A 15,112-nucleotide genomic window follows, 5' to 3' on the forward strand; every position below is an offset into this window, starting at 1 on the left:
TTAAAATCCCTTCTGCCACTGACAGGACACTTTTCAGATCAAAATTCATAGATGAACCAGAGTGAAACATCACTAAATAAACAAAATGGTTTCCCAATAGTGCAAAATAGCAAAATACTGAGGTTAAAACTATTCCTACTCTACAACAAGATGAAAATAAACTGTCCAGGACAGGGAGGAGATTTCTCCCTCAGGCTCACCACTACACTGAACAAACTAAGGACATTCTGGGGGTAGGAATTCCAAAATTTTTGCCTCAGCTGCCCAGTTTGCTGCCACAAAAATTCAAACTTAACTTTGCTGTGTCAGGACCTCCAAAACCCTGCCAAAATCTGTTCTCCTGGTTTATTAATGGCTTTTGGGGCCAACCTGGGAGCTCAAACACCAGAGATGCCAAATTCTGTGGCTGGGAAGGAAGGACCTGGTGGAACCCCTGCCTCACGCTCCACATCCTTCCCAAAGACATCAGGAACTCCTCCAAGGCAGCCCACGAGACTGGGGCAAGGTAAAACCTGTCCCACATTCCAGAATGAGAGAGAAAATCCCTCCCAACAAAGCTAAAACTCCAAAGAGCTCTGCAGCAGAGCTGATCTGCAATCCAAACCCAAATGGATCAGCCAACCTGCTTCCCCTGAGCTGGCACCAGCACTGCCATGGCTGCACAGAAGGAAGGTTTTACCTGGAAATGTGGGACTCCTTCAGCCTGAAAATCCAAGACTCAAAAGTTCAAGCTAGCACCGAATAAACTGGATACAACTCTCCAGGAAGAATTTTTTGCTAAGGAGAAGAAAGTAGGGAATCTCTTGGGAGAAACAGATCTATCCCAAGGATTATTATTCCTCTATTACACCCAGACACAGAAGACTCTACTTCACTTCTCCTGTGCAATTGCAATCTAAGTTTAGTTTGGCTGCAATCCTGATGGAGACTCCCTAGGGAAGGAGTGAATTTTACAGAGAAATTCCTCAGCCTGCCTGCTGCAGGAAGGGAGAGCAGCCAGGACCCTCACAGGGAGGCAGGGCTCTTCAAAAGGCACCAGGGAGCCCCACTTAGCTCAGGAGAAAGTTCAGTTAATGACACAGCAATGACTGGGAAGGCATCCTGAAAGCCCCACCCAGAAGGATCCACAGGACATTCCTCAGGCAGATCCCAAAAACCTGGCACTGTCCCTGCCAGGAGACCAGCACCTCCTGAAAGGGTGCTGCTCCAGCCACAGGAACATTCCCCTTTATTGCTCACAATTCCAACACGAACACAGCTGCACAATATCCATGTGTAAAGGCCAAGCACTTGTAAAGGCACTGGGCACATAAATCCAGCACTTCCCAAGAACCTAAAAAGCAGGAACCTCCTTTTCCTGCTGGGGCTGATCTGTGTTTAATTAAAGATGATGCATGGCATGATTTGCCCCAGTTCCAGGATACCCAGAGATCTTTTCCACAGCACCCACCAGGCCTGGGAAAGGGCTCAGGACTCTGTAATGAAATTAAAAGCCCACAAACAAACTCTGCTCCTCTAAGTCATCCATAATGGCAAAACAGGGATCTGGGAATCCTCCTGAGCAGAATAAAACTTTCTCAACTAGACAGACTGAGCAATATCAGGAAGATAAAAAGAAATTGATAGTGCCCTTCCATGGAGATCTTGTGCTCCTGAGCATCCCCAGGCCAAACTCCGTGCAGGAGATTGATCAGTGCAAACTGAAAGAAGGATTTGGCTGCCAGCATCCCAGAGATGCCTTCAAGAGCCCACAGCATCCCTGTCTGAAGCCCTTCTCAGCTGGTGCTGTTCTTGGCCTACAGGATCCCAAAGAGACAGCAAGGAATGATGAAAGATGTACAAGTGAGTCTCCTTTTCCTGATTTTTTGCCTGCTAAGGAAGAGAAAGGCCAAAAATACATGAGGGTTGGGTAAGCTAAAGACTGCTTGATTTTTTTAAATGTAAATTATCTGGTGGTAAAGCCAGGAAAACCAGATATTCCCTTATTTGTAGGTTCCTCCACTCTTGCAGCTGGGATGGATTTCTTTTCTTAGACTACTCAGGAGAAGGGACAACTTGAAAAGGGCCAAATGTATTTAACCACAAGGTATAACACAAACTCCCACTTGGTCCTGAGAAGGAGCCACTTCTGCAAAGCCTCCTTCCTAATTCCTGTAATCCAAGTCAGAGGGATCAGTAGGATTCAGGAAGGCTCCATCAGCAGTGCCTCCCACCGTTCTGAGCCACAGCAATTTCTTCAATTACTTCAGTGGCTTCACTTCTCCTGTGCTCCTGCCAGAAGATGGGTCACATGGAAGAACTTGTGGAGAGGCAGAGTGGAAAGAAACATGCTATTTAAAAAGATTTTTTTTCCCCCCCCACCAGGCCTCAGAACAAATTAAATCTTTGTAATCAGGGTCCAAAAGGCAGAAAAAAAAAAAGAAAAAAAGGGAAGAAAAAGCAACAACCCACAACTACTCCCATTAGGTGGTCAGAACTAGAATCACTTTATATTTTGGGTGACAATTTGTACCCACGATCCGAAGGCATTATTTCAAGGGGCTGGTAACAAAGCTGTTCTCATTGCTGGGAGCAAAAATAACTCAGTTCTACACACAGCTCACTCCTCTGGCCAATCCAGCTGCAGCTCCCAGCGCTGACTTAGCCAGTGGCTAAAGAAAAAAATAAAACCTCACTCACTTCCTACTGGTTAGAACAAAAGTCACCAGCAAAACTGGAACTCAGCAGCTCCAAACTTTTCTTCCAAGCCAGAGGCACAGCCCAACTTGTGCAAGCTAACCTAAACTTTCAACCCTTCTCTGTTTTCTTGATGTTTTAACACAAAATTAAACTACTCTGGCCCAAAACCTGCTGGAACACTGGGCACCAACCTCATCCCCAAGTGGTCACTGCACATTCAGATTTAGGATGCCAAAGAAAATACAATCCTTCCATCTGCCAAGGAAGAAGCCACATAGGGCTGATGTTTCTCACTCCAGATACCAATGAATTTGTCTTTTTCATCAGCTGTTCAGTCAGACTGGACCAGAGAGGTCCACTGATGCTCCAGCACCAGTCACCAGTGCCACAGTGGGCCAAGGAACAGGAAAATAAGGTAAAAACGAGGATTTTCCCTGGAGGTCAGGGCCTACTCTCACAGCAGTCAGGTACCTCAGACACTGCACACAGAGCTCACAGAATTAACTGCTTCAGGCAGAACCTGCAGACCAGAGCACTCAGGGTTAAACTTCCCTCTCAAATCCATTACTTTGGTAAATTACACTCAACCTCCAGTGGGAAGCCAGAAGCTAATGACTTGGTAAAAAGCACAGGCAGCCTGCATGGTTCCCATTTCCACGTGGAACAGGACTGCTGCCCATTTCCCTGCTGTGCTGCTGACGGCCCTCGGGCCAGGCCCCACTCACCGGCAGGCTGGAAGGTCTGGACTGAAGATTCAAGTTCATGTCTTCTTGCCCTTTACTGGAAGCCATTGAGGGAGCAGAGGATGCCTGGGACCCAAACGAGTCTTGAGATAACTCCTGAAACATCAACCAACACAAAAAAGAGTCACGAACGGGAACACGACAAAGCCTCTGTTGGAATCACTCTGGGATACTCTCACATCGTGGCAGATTTTTGTCCCCTTGGTGACATTTTCCCAGAAGAGGAGGTGAGAGCCAGGACTGAAAGCCTGCGGACACAAACACTGCTCAGAGCTGGGAGCACAGCCCAGGGCCATGACAGAGCAGCCATTCCCAGCTCCTCACAGCCTCTGCCACAGGCTGTCCTGGATCTCTGCTTCCTCACCCTCACCGCCTCACCCTCGCTCCAAGCGCCTCTCCACACAAACCAGGCAAGTCCATTAAACTTCCACTTCTCAAGGGCCGCTCTGGACGCGTTGCAGCTCCCAAGCTTTGTTCCTCCTCCCCGAGCCAAGTTTTGCTTTTGCTGGTCGCCACCTCGGCGAGCCACCAGCCGTGCCCACACCAGCCCCGTGCCCATTTACCGATTCCAACGCCCAGAGCAGGAGGCGTGCTGCCCCACGGTGCCCCGGGGCCCGGCCTACCTGAGGCGGGGGGAAGCGCTGCTGGGAGTAGGCCGAGGGCTGCGGCGGCGGCTGCGCCGGCGGGTACGACGAGGAGGGCTGGGCCAGCCCCGCTGGGGCCGCGGGCTGCGGCGCCGGCTGCTGCTGGTACGGCGACTGGGACTGCGGCTGGGAGTAGGGGGGCTGGCCCTGGGGGTGCTGCGGGGCCGGCGGCTGCTGCGGGTACGGGCTGGGGGGCTGCTGATGGGGCGGCTGCGCCGGCGGCTGCGAGTAGGGCGGCTGCGCCGGGGCCGGGGGCTGCGCCTGCTGCTGCTGCTGCTGCTGGTACGAGGGCTGCGGGTGAGAGGGCTGCGACGGGGGCTGCTGCGAGTAGGGAGGCTGCTGCTGCTGCTGCTGCTGCGGGTGTAGGCTCTGCTGGTTGTAGTAGGGGCTCTGGCTCTGCTGCCCGTACGCGCTGGGGCCCTGCTGCCCGTACGGAGGCATCTGCACAGGGAGAGACGGAGGTGCAGCGGTCACGAGGGTGTTTCTCACACACACATTCTGCTCCAGAAGCAGAAATTCAGAGCAGTAAATGCACCGGAATTGTCACTACCTAGATACTTCCCAAAAAACGGTAGAAAGTCACTCGTGTGCGTGTGACAGTAAGCAAGTTCTGACACACATCATAGCTAAGTTCTTAGGGATCCCCATCTGACCACCCTTCAGCAAAAGTAACATTGAAAGGAAAGACTGCTTGCTGCAAACATAAAAAAAATAAATTGCCTTTTGAATCCTGCAAACAGTCCAGCAGGCGCCACTTGGATCATGTAATGAGCCAAAACTGACCTGGAGTCATTTCTTGTGCAAAGAACAGCTGTGTCTCTAACGCAGCACAGCAGAAAGAGGATCTCCCTCCCCTGCTATTTATTTTTCCCTCGCTGGATTCACCGCTCTGCCACCGCCTCTCTCGGAGACAAGGATTCCCCAGGCTACCAACCCCACCTGGGTGCAGGCGTGGCACACAAAACCCAGCCTGGAGAAATGCCATTTGACCCGAAGAGCCCTGCTGGGGCTCCGGGGGCTGTACCTGCTGTGCGTACGAGATGCTGCCCATGGCACTCTGCGTCCTGCTCTGCATGGCCATGGGGTATCTCTGGGGGGCCTGGGCTCCGTAGGGCTGCCCGGGGTAGCCGTGGCCCTGCTGCGGCCCCGCCTGCGGCCCCTGCTGCGTGGTGTAGGGGTTGTTCCCTCCGTAGGGCTGAGGCCTCATCTTCCCCATCTGATCCATCGGGCTCGCCGGCTGCAAGGCAACACGGGACACGTCAGGCACGCCCAGGCACGGGACGTTCATTCAAAAACCTTCCCAAAAAACCCGGGAGAAATCCGGCAATTCGGCGCCCGGGAGAAGCTCGTCCGCCTCTTGCCAGGGGTCAAACCCCGAAGTTACGTGTGGAATTACAGCAGGATTCCTGCTGCCCTCCCAAACCCAGCACTCCACCAAGAACAAGCCCAGTGAGAAGTCATTTAATGTTGACATCTCTCCCGTGGCAAGACAGGGAAGAAGGGGGGAAGGATCATCAAGAAAAATCAATTATCAGTGGAAGTGGCTTTTTCCCATTGTAGGCAGTAGTTTAATGTCCAGATATTCCACAACAAGTTAAATTTGGGCTGAAAATTTAAATATTCACAAGAAACACTGCTTCTTTCACGTATAACAAGGTCTCCCAAAACACTACAGGCTGTTAATTTACACTTATGCATTTCAATTAATGCACATTGATGTAGTAACACTGGGCAGTGCTGCTGACATCCACAGTCCTCAAGAATGCAGTTTCATTTTTGAATACTTTTTTTTTTTACATGTGCTTTGTGTCTGCTGACTTTTGGAGAATAAAGAGTTTCTAAATCAAATTTATACAGCTGCATGTAAAAAACTTTGTCAGCCTCAAAAGTCAGGTCCATGAACTTTAGAGCAGAGACAATGAGTGAAGAAATGCAACTTTCCTTGGACTTCATCTGTGCTACCCCTGCCTGGAGTTAAGATTTAGGAATACTCAATCAAATTTCCTGAAAACACTATAAACCTCAACACTATAGACCTCAAAACAGAGCTTTTTCACCTTGGAGCTATTCCCCACTGAAGCAAGGGCTGTTCTGGCTGGTGACCTCTCAATGAATCCCAGCACAGTCCTTAACCCCCAAGTCCTTGGGCTGAATGGGAATCCTTCCCTGAGCTCCTGTGACCTAACTAATCCCAATTAGATGTTTTCCACAGATCACCATGACAATGGACTCTGTGTTACTCCATCCCTTCCTGCCACAGCCCTGGGGTGGTGTTTGTGCAGATCCACCCTCAGTGGCTGAGCTCAGGTGCTCGAGGAGCGGCCCTACAGGTCTGCACAAGCAAACATCACACACAGCTCGGGCTGGGAACCCCACGGAACGCTGGAGAGCAGAGAGGATTGCACTGGGGTGTGCAGAGCCCACCCTCTGAGGGGGAAGGGAGTCCTTGCAGGATGCTGCGCTGGAGAGAAGCCTTCCCCAGCAGCCAGCACAGCTTGGACATTTTTGTGTGGCACGCATTCGTGTGGCCAGCTGTCAGCGCAGGGGGGCTGCCAGGGAGGCTCAGCCCCGGGCCAGCAGCGGGCACAGGGGCTCTGCTGGGGCACCAGGGGCTGGCACTGAGCGGGCATGGCAGGAAAAGCCCCTCTGTGGGAAAGGGAGAGGCTGCTGGCTCAAGAGGAACCGGGCTCTCAGAGCACTTGGTGTCACCAGGCACAAACAGAGGGAGAGCAAAGCCCGGGCACTCCCTCCAGCTCAGGGCACCCACGGACCCACCGAGCTGGAAGGGACCCCCCAGGATCCAGCTCAGCCCCAGAGGGACACCCTGTGCCTGAGAGCTGCTCCTGGAGCTCTGGCAGGCTCGGGAAAGCCAAGCCCCGTGTGAGCACAGCCTCTGCCATCCCGTGCAAGCATCCCCAGCCGGCGCACGGCCCTGCACAGGCACATTTTGGATTTCCTGCCACGCTCAGCTGCGCTGGATGTTCCCATTCTCATCCACAGTGACACCAAACCAATCCTGATCAAGTCTGGTTCCACGTTTTATGTCCAAGCTCTCACAGATCTGCTGCTGGGCAGTGAGAAGGGCAGAGCTGCAGAGCCCCAGGTCGCTGCCCTGGGAATGCCAGGCACCCACACGGGGTCTGTGCCAGCTGGGAAAGGAGCTTCCATTCATGGGGGCAGAAAAAAAGAGATCTTTGAAGGCTCTGGCGAGCTCCAGGGCCTCAGTCCTGAATGGAGCACCCATGTGGAGCTCCCATACACCTTAAAAGATGCAAATTGTGTTTACATCTTCTCAGCATTGTCCCCGGTGCTTCCCAAGTCTTGCCTTGTGGGTATCCCCTTGCATTACTGACATCCTCTCCCAGCCCACATTATCTCCTTTGGTATGTAAAAACGGGGCCACCAGGAGCTTTCCTAGCCCCTGCCTTTTGACTTCAGCCTGCTCTCACCACCCCCAAGCACTCACATCCTTCCTTCCACCTGACAAACGCAACTTTGGGGTTACTGACTAAATATTTCAACATCTTTTCCATTTGCTGCTTGCTTCCTCCTGGTTGTAACTCACCTTTGCAGCCCTCTACCAGGGGCAGCTTCTCAAATACATTCTTTTTCGGGTTTTTTTCAAACTTTTTTTTTTTCCTAAATACACTCACACCACATGCTGCCACCCCTGCACTGATTGTCTTGTCTGTGGTCACCCACAAGACCAACCACCTCTTCAGGGAGGAGAAAACAAGGTGAAGATTCACTTTTCCATGACTCCTACAGGAAGCATGACAACTACTAAAAAACTTCCAAGAAACATTTGCAACTGTTTATGCAGCCATTTAAAAAAATTTAAAAAAAGAGAGAGAGAGAGAAAAGAAAACACCCAAAACACAAAGCCCAAACATCTTTCCAGGATGTGACCAAGTCGTCACCCTGACTGCTCGGCGTGGGAGGACACGACGTGCCTCAAGCTGCCACCCTTCCACCAGGCCCTGGCACAGAGAGGGTGCTAAAAACAAACACCAGGAGCACCTAGATTGCAGCCTTATGGATAAAATTCTATCACCAGGAGGAATGTAAATGCCAATTAATCCCTAATGAAGGAACTATTTCATACACACACTCCTGACTCATAGCAAGGCTAATTCGTGCTCCCTGGGGTTGCCCTGTACATCTCAGATGCTGCCACGTGTTGTTTCTTCCTTCAAAATATCCCATTAATTCAGAATATCCCACACATCTCTGTCACTGATGGGGCTTTAACTGCTCTGGACCTGGTGTTGTTGCTCTGGCTCAAAGAGCCAGCCATCAGGAAGCTTCCTTGAACCTGCTGCCCCAAAACCCTTTTAGGGACTCAAGAAAAGAGCCAAGCTGGAATGCAGGGATTGATGCAAGGGCTGGTGTGGGGTGCTGGGAGGAGCAGAGGCTGCACAGCCCCTCTGCACTCCTGTGTCACAGAGATGGCCAGGGAAAAGAGGGAAATACCAAATCCTGCCTGCAAAAGGCTGGGAATTCTTCTCTGGGCTGATACATGGGAAATCCTTTCAATAGGAAACCACAGGAGTAGATTACTGTGATTACACTTCAAAAGCAAAGGCCCTGCCACAGAGAGACATAATTGAGAGAAAGTGTTGCTCCTTGATCACTGAAGTCCAGACCCCCTGCTTACACCTCCCTGCATTCATAGAAATTGCTTCTATTCTCCCTCAATCCCACTATCTCTGCTGTTGTGTAACACCAGTAAGTGCCAAAACTCGACAAAACATTGTCCTGCCACCAGTCAAACCCCCAAAAACAAAGCTGTGTGGTTTGGTGAGTAAAGAGAGCAACCATAAGCCCGTGCTCCAGAGAAACTGCGGAGCTTTTGGGGTCATTTAAGATATTTCTAGACTAAGAGTTTGTAACAGCAAGCCCAGAGCGAGCTTAAAATTGCCGAGTTCAAAAGCTCTTCAAATCACTCTGTGTGATGTGAAGGGTGTCAGGCCCCCAAAATGAGGCAGAGCAGTGAAACCAGCTCTTCTTCCAAACAACACCGGGGCTTTCCCTGAGAAACAAAAAAAGCTCGAAGCAGACAAGAGGATTCCATGAACAATTCTTTTCAGATTTTGTCCGGTGGAAAAGAAATTTGGCCTCTTGAATGAATAGCTTGGTTAAACTGGAGAGGAGATGCTATTGGTCCTGTCAGGAAAATGAGTAAAGGCTAAGAGGCAAATCCCACTTCGGAAGCAAGAGCCAAACTCTCCTCAGCTGTACAGAAAAACGGAATTCTGACCTTCCCCATTACCTTATTACATATTTGTGTTTTATTGGACCAGAGGAAGAAATAGAAGGAGAGTGATTTACTGAACTCTCCAGTTTCAAATCAGCGTCATTCAATTATTGGCAAACATGGGTGTTGGCCACAACTGGCTTCTTCAGCTGCCCCCCTGACCCCCTCAAAAAAAAAAGAAGCTTGGAAAAATAAGGAAAAAGCCCTCAGCTCCCACCTAGGCTTTGAAATCTTTTGCTGACCAGCTTTGTTGTCCGTTATTTGCGATAAAAAAATAATAAAAAGCATTCCTGGCTGTTTAACCGAGAGAAGCCCTAATTGATTCCCACAGTCATTAACCTGCATTTTACCTCGGAGAGTGGTAGTTAAGGAAGTCGGCACTGCTATTTATAACTCATCTCAAATTGAGGGCAGACTGCCTAAAATCTAACACATCCCAGCTGTACTCCTGTTTGAACTGGGGCCAAGGGAATTTTTTAAAGCAATCTTGGCACCGAATGAATGACACCAACAGTAGGAGCGCGTGTGGCTGTGTTGTGGTGACGTAGCGCTGGAGGTGGATGGACGGGGGGGCCTCTCTCCGTAATCCCTCTTCCCAAGCCCAGCTCAGCCCCGAGCCGGAGCCGCCCACCCAGAACCAAACACAGGAAACGTCTTTTCCTGTGGAACGCCTTCAAGTGAGAAGCACATGGCTAATCTGCATAAAAGCAAAGCCACGCCGCTCCTGCCAGGGAGGTTGAGCTCGGAATCCCCGGCGGCCCAGCGCTGCCTGCGAGGGCTCGGAGCCCGGGCCAGAAGGGACGGGCAGGAGCCCGGCAGCACCAGGACTGTCTGCCCGCTGAGCACCGCTCCGAAGAGGAGCCTGCAGAGCCCAGAGCGGGGTGCCAGCTGCTCCCTGGCACGGCAGCGAGGCGGAAGGGCCGGGCTGGGACGGTGCTGAGCACACCAGGGATGGGTAACGCAGCCCACAGGCTCGGGGACGAGCTGCTCGCCTCCCCAGGGCACCTCTGGAGTGAAGCAAGTGCGTGTTGTAGAAGAGGGATGAGGGATGTGACCTCCCACCTTTAAACCCTCCGAGCCCTGCCCTTTCCCCCGTTCCGCGGGCGCTGTGAGAGTCGCGCTGCTGCAGCACCGAGGCCCCAAGACAAACCCCATTTTGGTGTGATGGGAGCAGCCAACAAAGCACAGGGCTCATGAACAACGGGGAACACAGGGGGGCATTGCCCAGAGCTGGCACCAAGCCCTGGGCATCCACCAAAAGCAGGCAGGCTGCCGTGATTCCACAGCTGAGAGCGGCAGCTCCTCTCCTGCGACAACACAACCACGGCTGACCCACAACAGGAACAGGACTAATGGGGACAGGGACACAACAGCGCCCAGGGGCCAGCACAGGAGCCTCCAGCAAAGCCCAGCTTGAGCTGGTCACTCGTGTTTGCACATCAGACAGTCCCACGCCCACCTGTGCCTTCCAAAATCCCCCCCAAAGGCGACTCCAGCTCCTCCACAAGCGGAGGAACGAGCACAAACCAACAGCTGTGCTCATTCAGGAGCAAACACGCTCACCTTCCCGTGGGGAACTCTTTCATCTGCTCTATTTAAGGTGCAACTGGCTGTGCTGAGGTCAGCACCCCGGCCTGAACTCGCTGCCTTTTATAGCCCGGGTCACGCTCCCATGCCCCTCTTCCCATGGAGGTCAGCTTTTAAAGGGGGACAGGAGAGGCTCAGGGAGGCTGAGGTTAAAATAAAGATCCTCCAGCAGGACGTGAAGATGCCCCCAAAAGAAAACACCCAGAAAACCCATGGTAGTAACACGGCATGGGTGCAGCACCACCTCACTGGGACAGTCTCAACAACGAGCCTGTTTCTCTGAGAATATCATCACAGAAATGCACAGTTCCTTTTTTGCTTTTCCCCTCCCTTTTTAAACTTGAGAAATCCACCAACTTCCTTCGGTCGCTCAGCACACACAGGGCAGACACCAAGCCTGTGCTGGCCCTGCTCAGCTCCCACCAGGGACTCTCCTTGCCTTCCCCCAGGGCAGCCCCATCCCTTTGGGAACCCCACTCCCTTCAGGAAGCAGTTGGGATGCTCAGACTCACACCCACAAGCCTGGAGTGCCAAAACCTGACTTCTGCAATACAGTCCAGGATTACAAATGCTCATCCCTTGGAGACATGCAGGACAAATCCATTTTTACATAAGCTACAGAAAAATAAAACTCCTCCTTCACCCCCACAAACCCCAGAATCTGACCTGGATTTGGACACATAACCAGCAAGTGATGTATGACCATCTCATTATCAATGGCCAATGCAGATGACAGTTTGGCTGTCCAAACAAATGACCTCTGCTCCACAGTTTCAGTTCTACAACCAGAAAGAGCCTGGTTTTTCCTCTGACTCTTCCCAGTAGGTCAGAGTGTGACCTCACCCCCCCAAACCCCAGAATCTGACTTGGATTTGGACACATAACCAGCAGGTGATGTATGACCATCTCATTATCAATGGCCAATGCAGATGACAGTTTGGCTGTCCAAACAAATGACCTCTGCTCCACAGTTTCAGTTCTACAACCAGAAAGAGCCTGGTTTTTCCTCTGACTCTTCCCAGTAGGTCAGAGTGTGACCCCAGACACTTTCTATTCCTCTAAACCCCTGCTAACACCCCGACCTCAGAACAAGCTCACGACACCACGGAGAACAGGAGAACAGGACTCTTGCTGCATTACTTCAGCCACCTGCTTCTATCTGGAGCTCCTACAAACCTCAAATCTGCCCTGCTCAATGTTTAACTCCTCCTTGATCATTTATTACACCACGTTCTTTGGGGAGATCTGCTGTAAATCCTGAGCTGTACCAGAGGAAGGGTGAGTTTCTCCAGCAGCCATCCCATGACCTGCTAAACACAATCCAGTAATTACCCATTAACGTTTCTCAGCAAGAGCCCAGGCCACACATCTCAGAGGACTTTCCGAAGCACAGCTCTTACCAAGATTCTCCTAATTGATTAAAACTGACCAGAGTTTTGATTACAGGATGTATCATTATAGAACATCTCATTTCTGAAAGAAGTCAATCAGCAGAAGGTGATGTGGTGGTGGGGAAGTGAAATGAGAGTCGCCCCTCAAAGCCTCACTGGAAACAACCCGACAGCAGCACAGTGTTCATGCCCAGGTACCAGAAGTTGTGTTTATTTTTTAATTTATTAAAAACTGGAGGGTGGGAAGGTGCCAGGTCTGCCACAAGCACCACGATGGCTCCTCATGGACACCTCTCCTGCCTGCAGGCTCAGAGCACATCCCCATGGGAACAGCACAAGGGATCCCCCACCACCTGAAAATCAGCAACAGCCAGAGGACTCATTCCCTGTCCCTGCACCTCAGCTATTTACACCATGGCAGGTCATTCTGACAACACCACTTACTGATTTAAAGGCAGTCAAAATTAAAAAAAGATTATGATTACTGTGCAATAGCTGATGACCAGTGAAAATTTCAGGCATTTCCCAGGCAGTCGGGGTCAGATGATGAAGTTTGTTATTCAGACTGCGTGATCCCCATACAATTTATAATTTCAACTTACATTTAAAATACAATTTCCTTCTACCCAGAGAACTAAGCAACAAGCTATCTATCCCTCACTGTCAGGCTTCAATTCACTTTACAAGCACATCATTCAACCAGCTCGCCCCAGGATTCCCCAAGTGCTGCTGCTGACTCCACCCAAAAACCCAAGCAACACCAAGACGTAAAGAAAACTGCGCCTGAGCTCCATGGGAGACGATCCCAAGGAACACGTGATCCTTGTAACGAGGTGCTGCTCCTTTTAAGATGGAAAGAAACTTCCTTCCTGAATATTAAATCAGGCTTTAAGTTGAGCCAGCCTCCTACTTCTGCTCTAATGAACTGGAGGCCAGTCAACAGCAAGACGCTCGAACGGCTGGAAGGAGCTCCTGCTGCACCACAGCGGCGGGGCCGGGCCAAGAGCAAGCCATAAAAAAAGCAGCAGGAGGAAGGGCTAGGGTGGAAGAGCAGAATTACACTCGGTGTCACCACTGCTGAAGTGATCTCACTCCGAGGAGCACGAGAGCAGCTGTTCCCCATCACCAGCGAGGGAGTCCCAAAATATTCGCTCCTAGCGGCGCTGAAAACCTGCAAGGGCTCCAGATGCCCCGTAAGTACATTCAGACACTGCAACCTGTGGCAGACTTCAGTCATCCAGCTGATTCCCTGCAAGCCCTGCTTCCTTTGAAACAAGCCCTGCTGATCTCAGGGACAGATGTCTTTTGCTGCTGCACACGAGGGATGCTTCCCAAAGCTGGAGGTCTGAAGGAAGAGTCAACCCAAGGGCTCACTGGAGTTTACTTTCTAGAATAAAGGTAGTTTTATCAATTTATTAGAAGCCTTTTCTGCAGAGAAATCTGAAGGTGCTGGTGCACGTTCTGGAGTTGATAAGACTCCAGCACAGCCTCCTGGGTTCCTTTCTAAGAACACTTTCCTGATAAATCTTCATCTGTAAAATGCAGCAGCACAGGTTTCTACCCACTTGTGTGTCTGAAAGCTCCATCTGTATTTGAATATCTCATCACTTTGCAAATTCATGTCATTTTACACCAGAATAAACAGTGTCTGAACAGACTGAACTGGACAGGCAGACTCCCATGACCCCGTCCCACGCCGGGATGGGCATTCCTGGGGAGCCTCTGGGATCAGCTCAGGGCTCTACCCCAGATCCCCAGAGCCCCACCTCTCCTACCACACACAGCACCTCGGGGGAGGAGGACACAGCCACCCTGATCCCTGGAGAGCTGCAGCTCTGGAGGTGCCCCATCCCAGAGCTCCATCTGATGCACGGGAGCTGCGTGTCGGGGCGTGCAGCTGCTCCAGCCACGGCTCAGCCTCTGCCCTTCTCCTGCAGAGTGGCTGAACTCATTCAAAAGTGCATTCAAAGTCATCCAAGGAGGCTGGGGATGAGTGTGTGGAAGACAGGCAAGCCCAGTTTGTGCCAGCACAGCCCCCTGTGCTGCCCCACGCTCTCACAGCTCCACAGTGGACATCACCCCAGCCTTGGGATGGGTAACACGGGCTCCCACTGCCCCAAGGCACAGCCCAGCCCAGCCAGGAGGTTGGAATCAGCATCACTGATTACCCCAAGAGTCCCTCACACCCCTCGGGTGCAGGAGCTGTCACCACACTGTGCCACCAGCCCTGCTGTCCCCTCCTTAGGAAGTAACTCAGTAAATCCCAAACCCCCTCCTGACCCTGCTGTGCTTTATACCCAACCCGAAACAAGGTAGCAGAGCTTTGTTTTGTTAATAGGAAACAGTAAAGTTACACCTTATTTCCCTTGTCGTTACAGCAGCTGACAAATTTGGGTGCTATTTTTGTGGCTTTTAGTGAGCCTTCTCTTATTTTAGCCTTAAAATTCAACCTTCAAGCCTCCACTTCAGTTCCACGGAACCAAAAATATTTAAAATTGCAGTAATGACAAGTTACCATCTGCATTTACTGAGGATGGGCTCTGTAACTTTACAGCAAAGCCACAACCAATCTCCAGTATTTACACCCAAACGAGCTATTTGCATCCAGCAAAGCAGGGCTGCTGGGGGAGATGGAAAGTCTACGTGGGCAAGAAACTTGGAGCTGCAGCCAAGGAGCTCCAGACAGCAGGGAAGACACCCCTGGAGCCTTCACCAAGCCAGGGCTGCTGTGCTTCAGGTTCACTGCAGGCACATCCTGAGTGACACAAGGCCCTTCTTACTTAAAAATACTATTTTTTTTTTCTTTTTAAA

At 51.2% G+C, this 15,112-nt stretch overlaps 1 protein-coding gene across 2 annotated transcripts in view; it reads right to left on the reverse strand.

Moving 5' to 3' along the window:
* ARID1A (AT-rich interaction domain 1A) overlaps positions 1-15,112 on the reverse strand; it is a 53,151-nt gene that overhangs the window by 26,707 nt on the left and 11,332 nt on the right. For both annotated transcript variants that reach the window (XM_041417714.1, XM_041417713.1), the window contains exons 2-4: positions 5,091-5,307; positions 4,046-4,507; positions 3,405-3,518 (exon numbers count right to left, since the gene is read on the reverse strand). In XM_041417714.1, the coding sequence (XP_041273648.1) occupies positions 3,405-3,518; positions 4,046-4,507; positions 5,091-5,307 (793 nt within the window). The remainder of the gene's footprint in view (positions 1-3,404; positions 3,519-4,045; positions 4,508-5,090; positions 5,308-15,112) is intronic.

Source organism: Onychostruthus taczanowskii, unplaced genomic scaffold, assembly GCF_017590055.1.
Source record: "Onychostruthus taczanowskii isolate IOZ18803 unplaced genomic scaffold, ASM1759005v1 scaffold56, whole genome shotgun sequence".
Classification (NCBI taxonomy): domain Eukaryota; kingdom Metazoa; phylum Chordata; class Aves; order Passeriformes; family Passeridae; genus Onychostruthus; species Onychostruthus taczanowskii.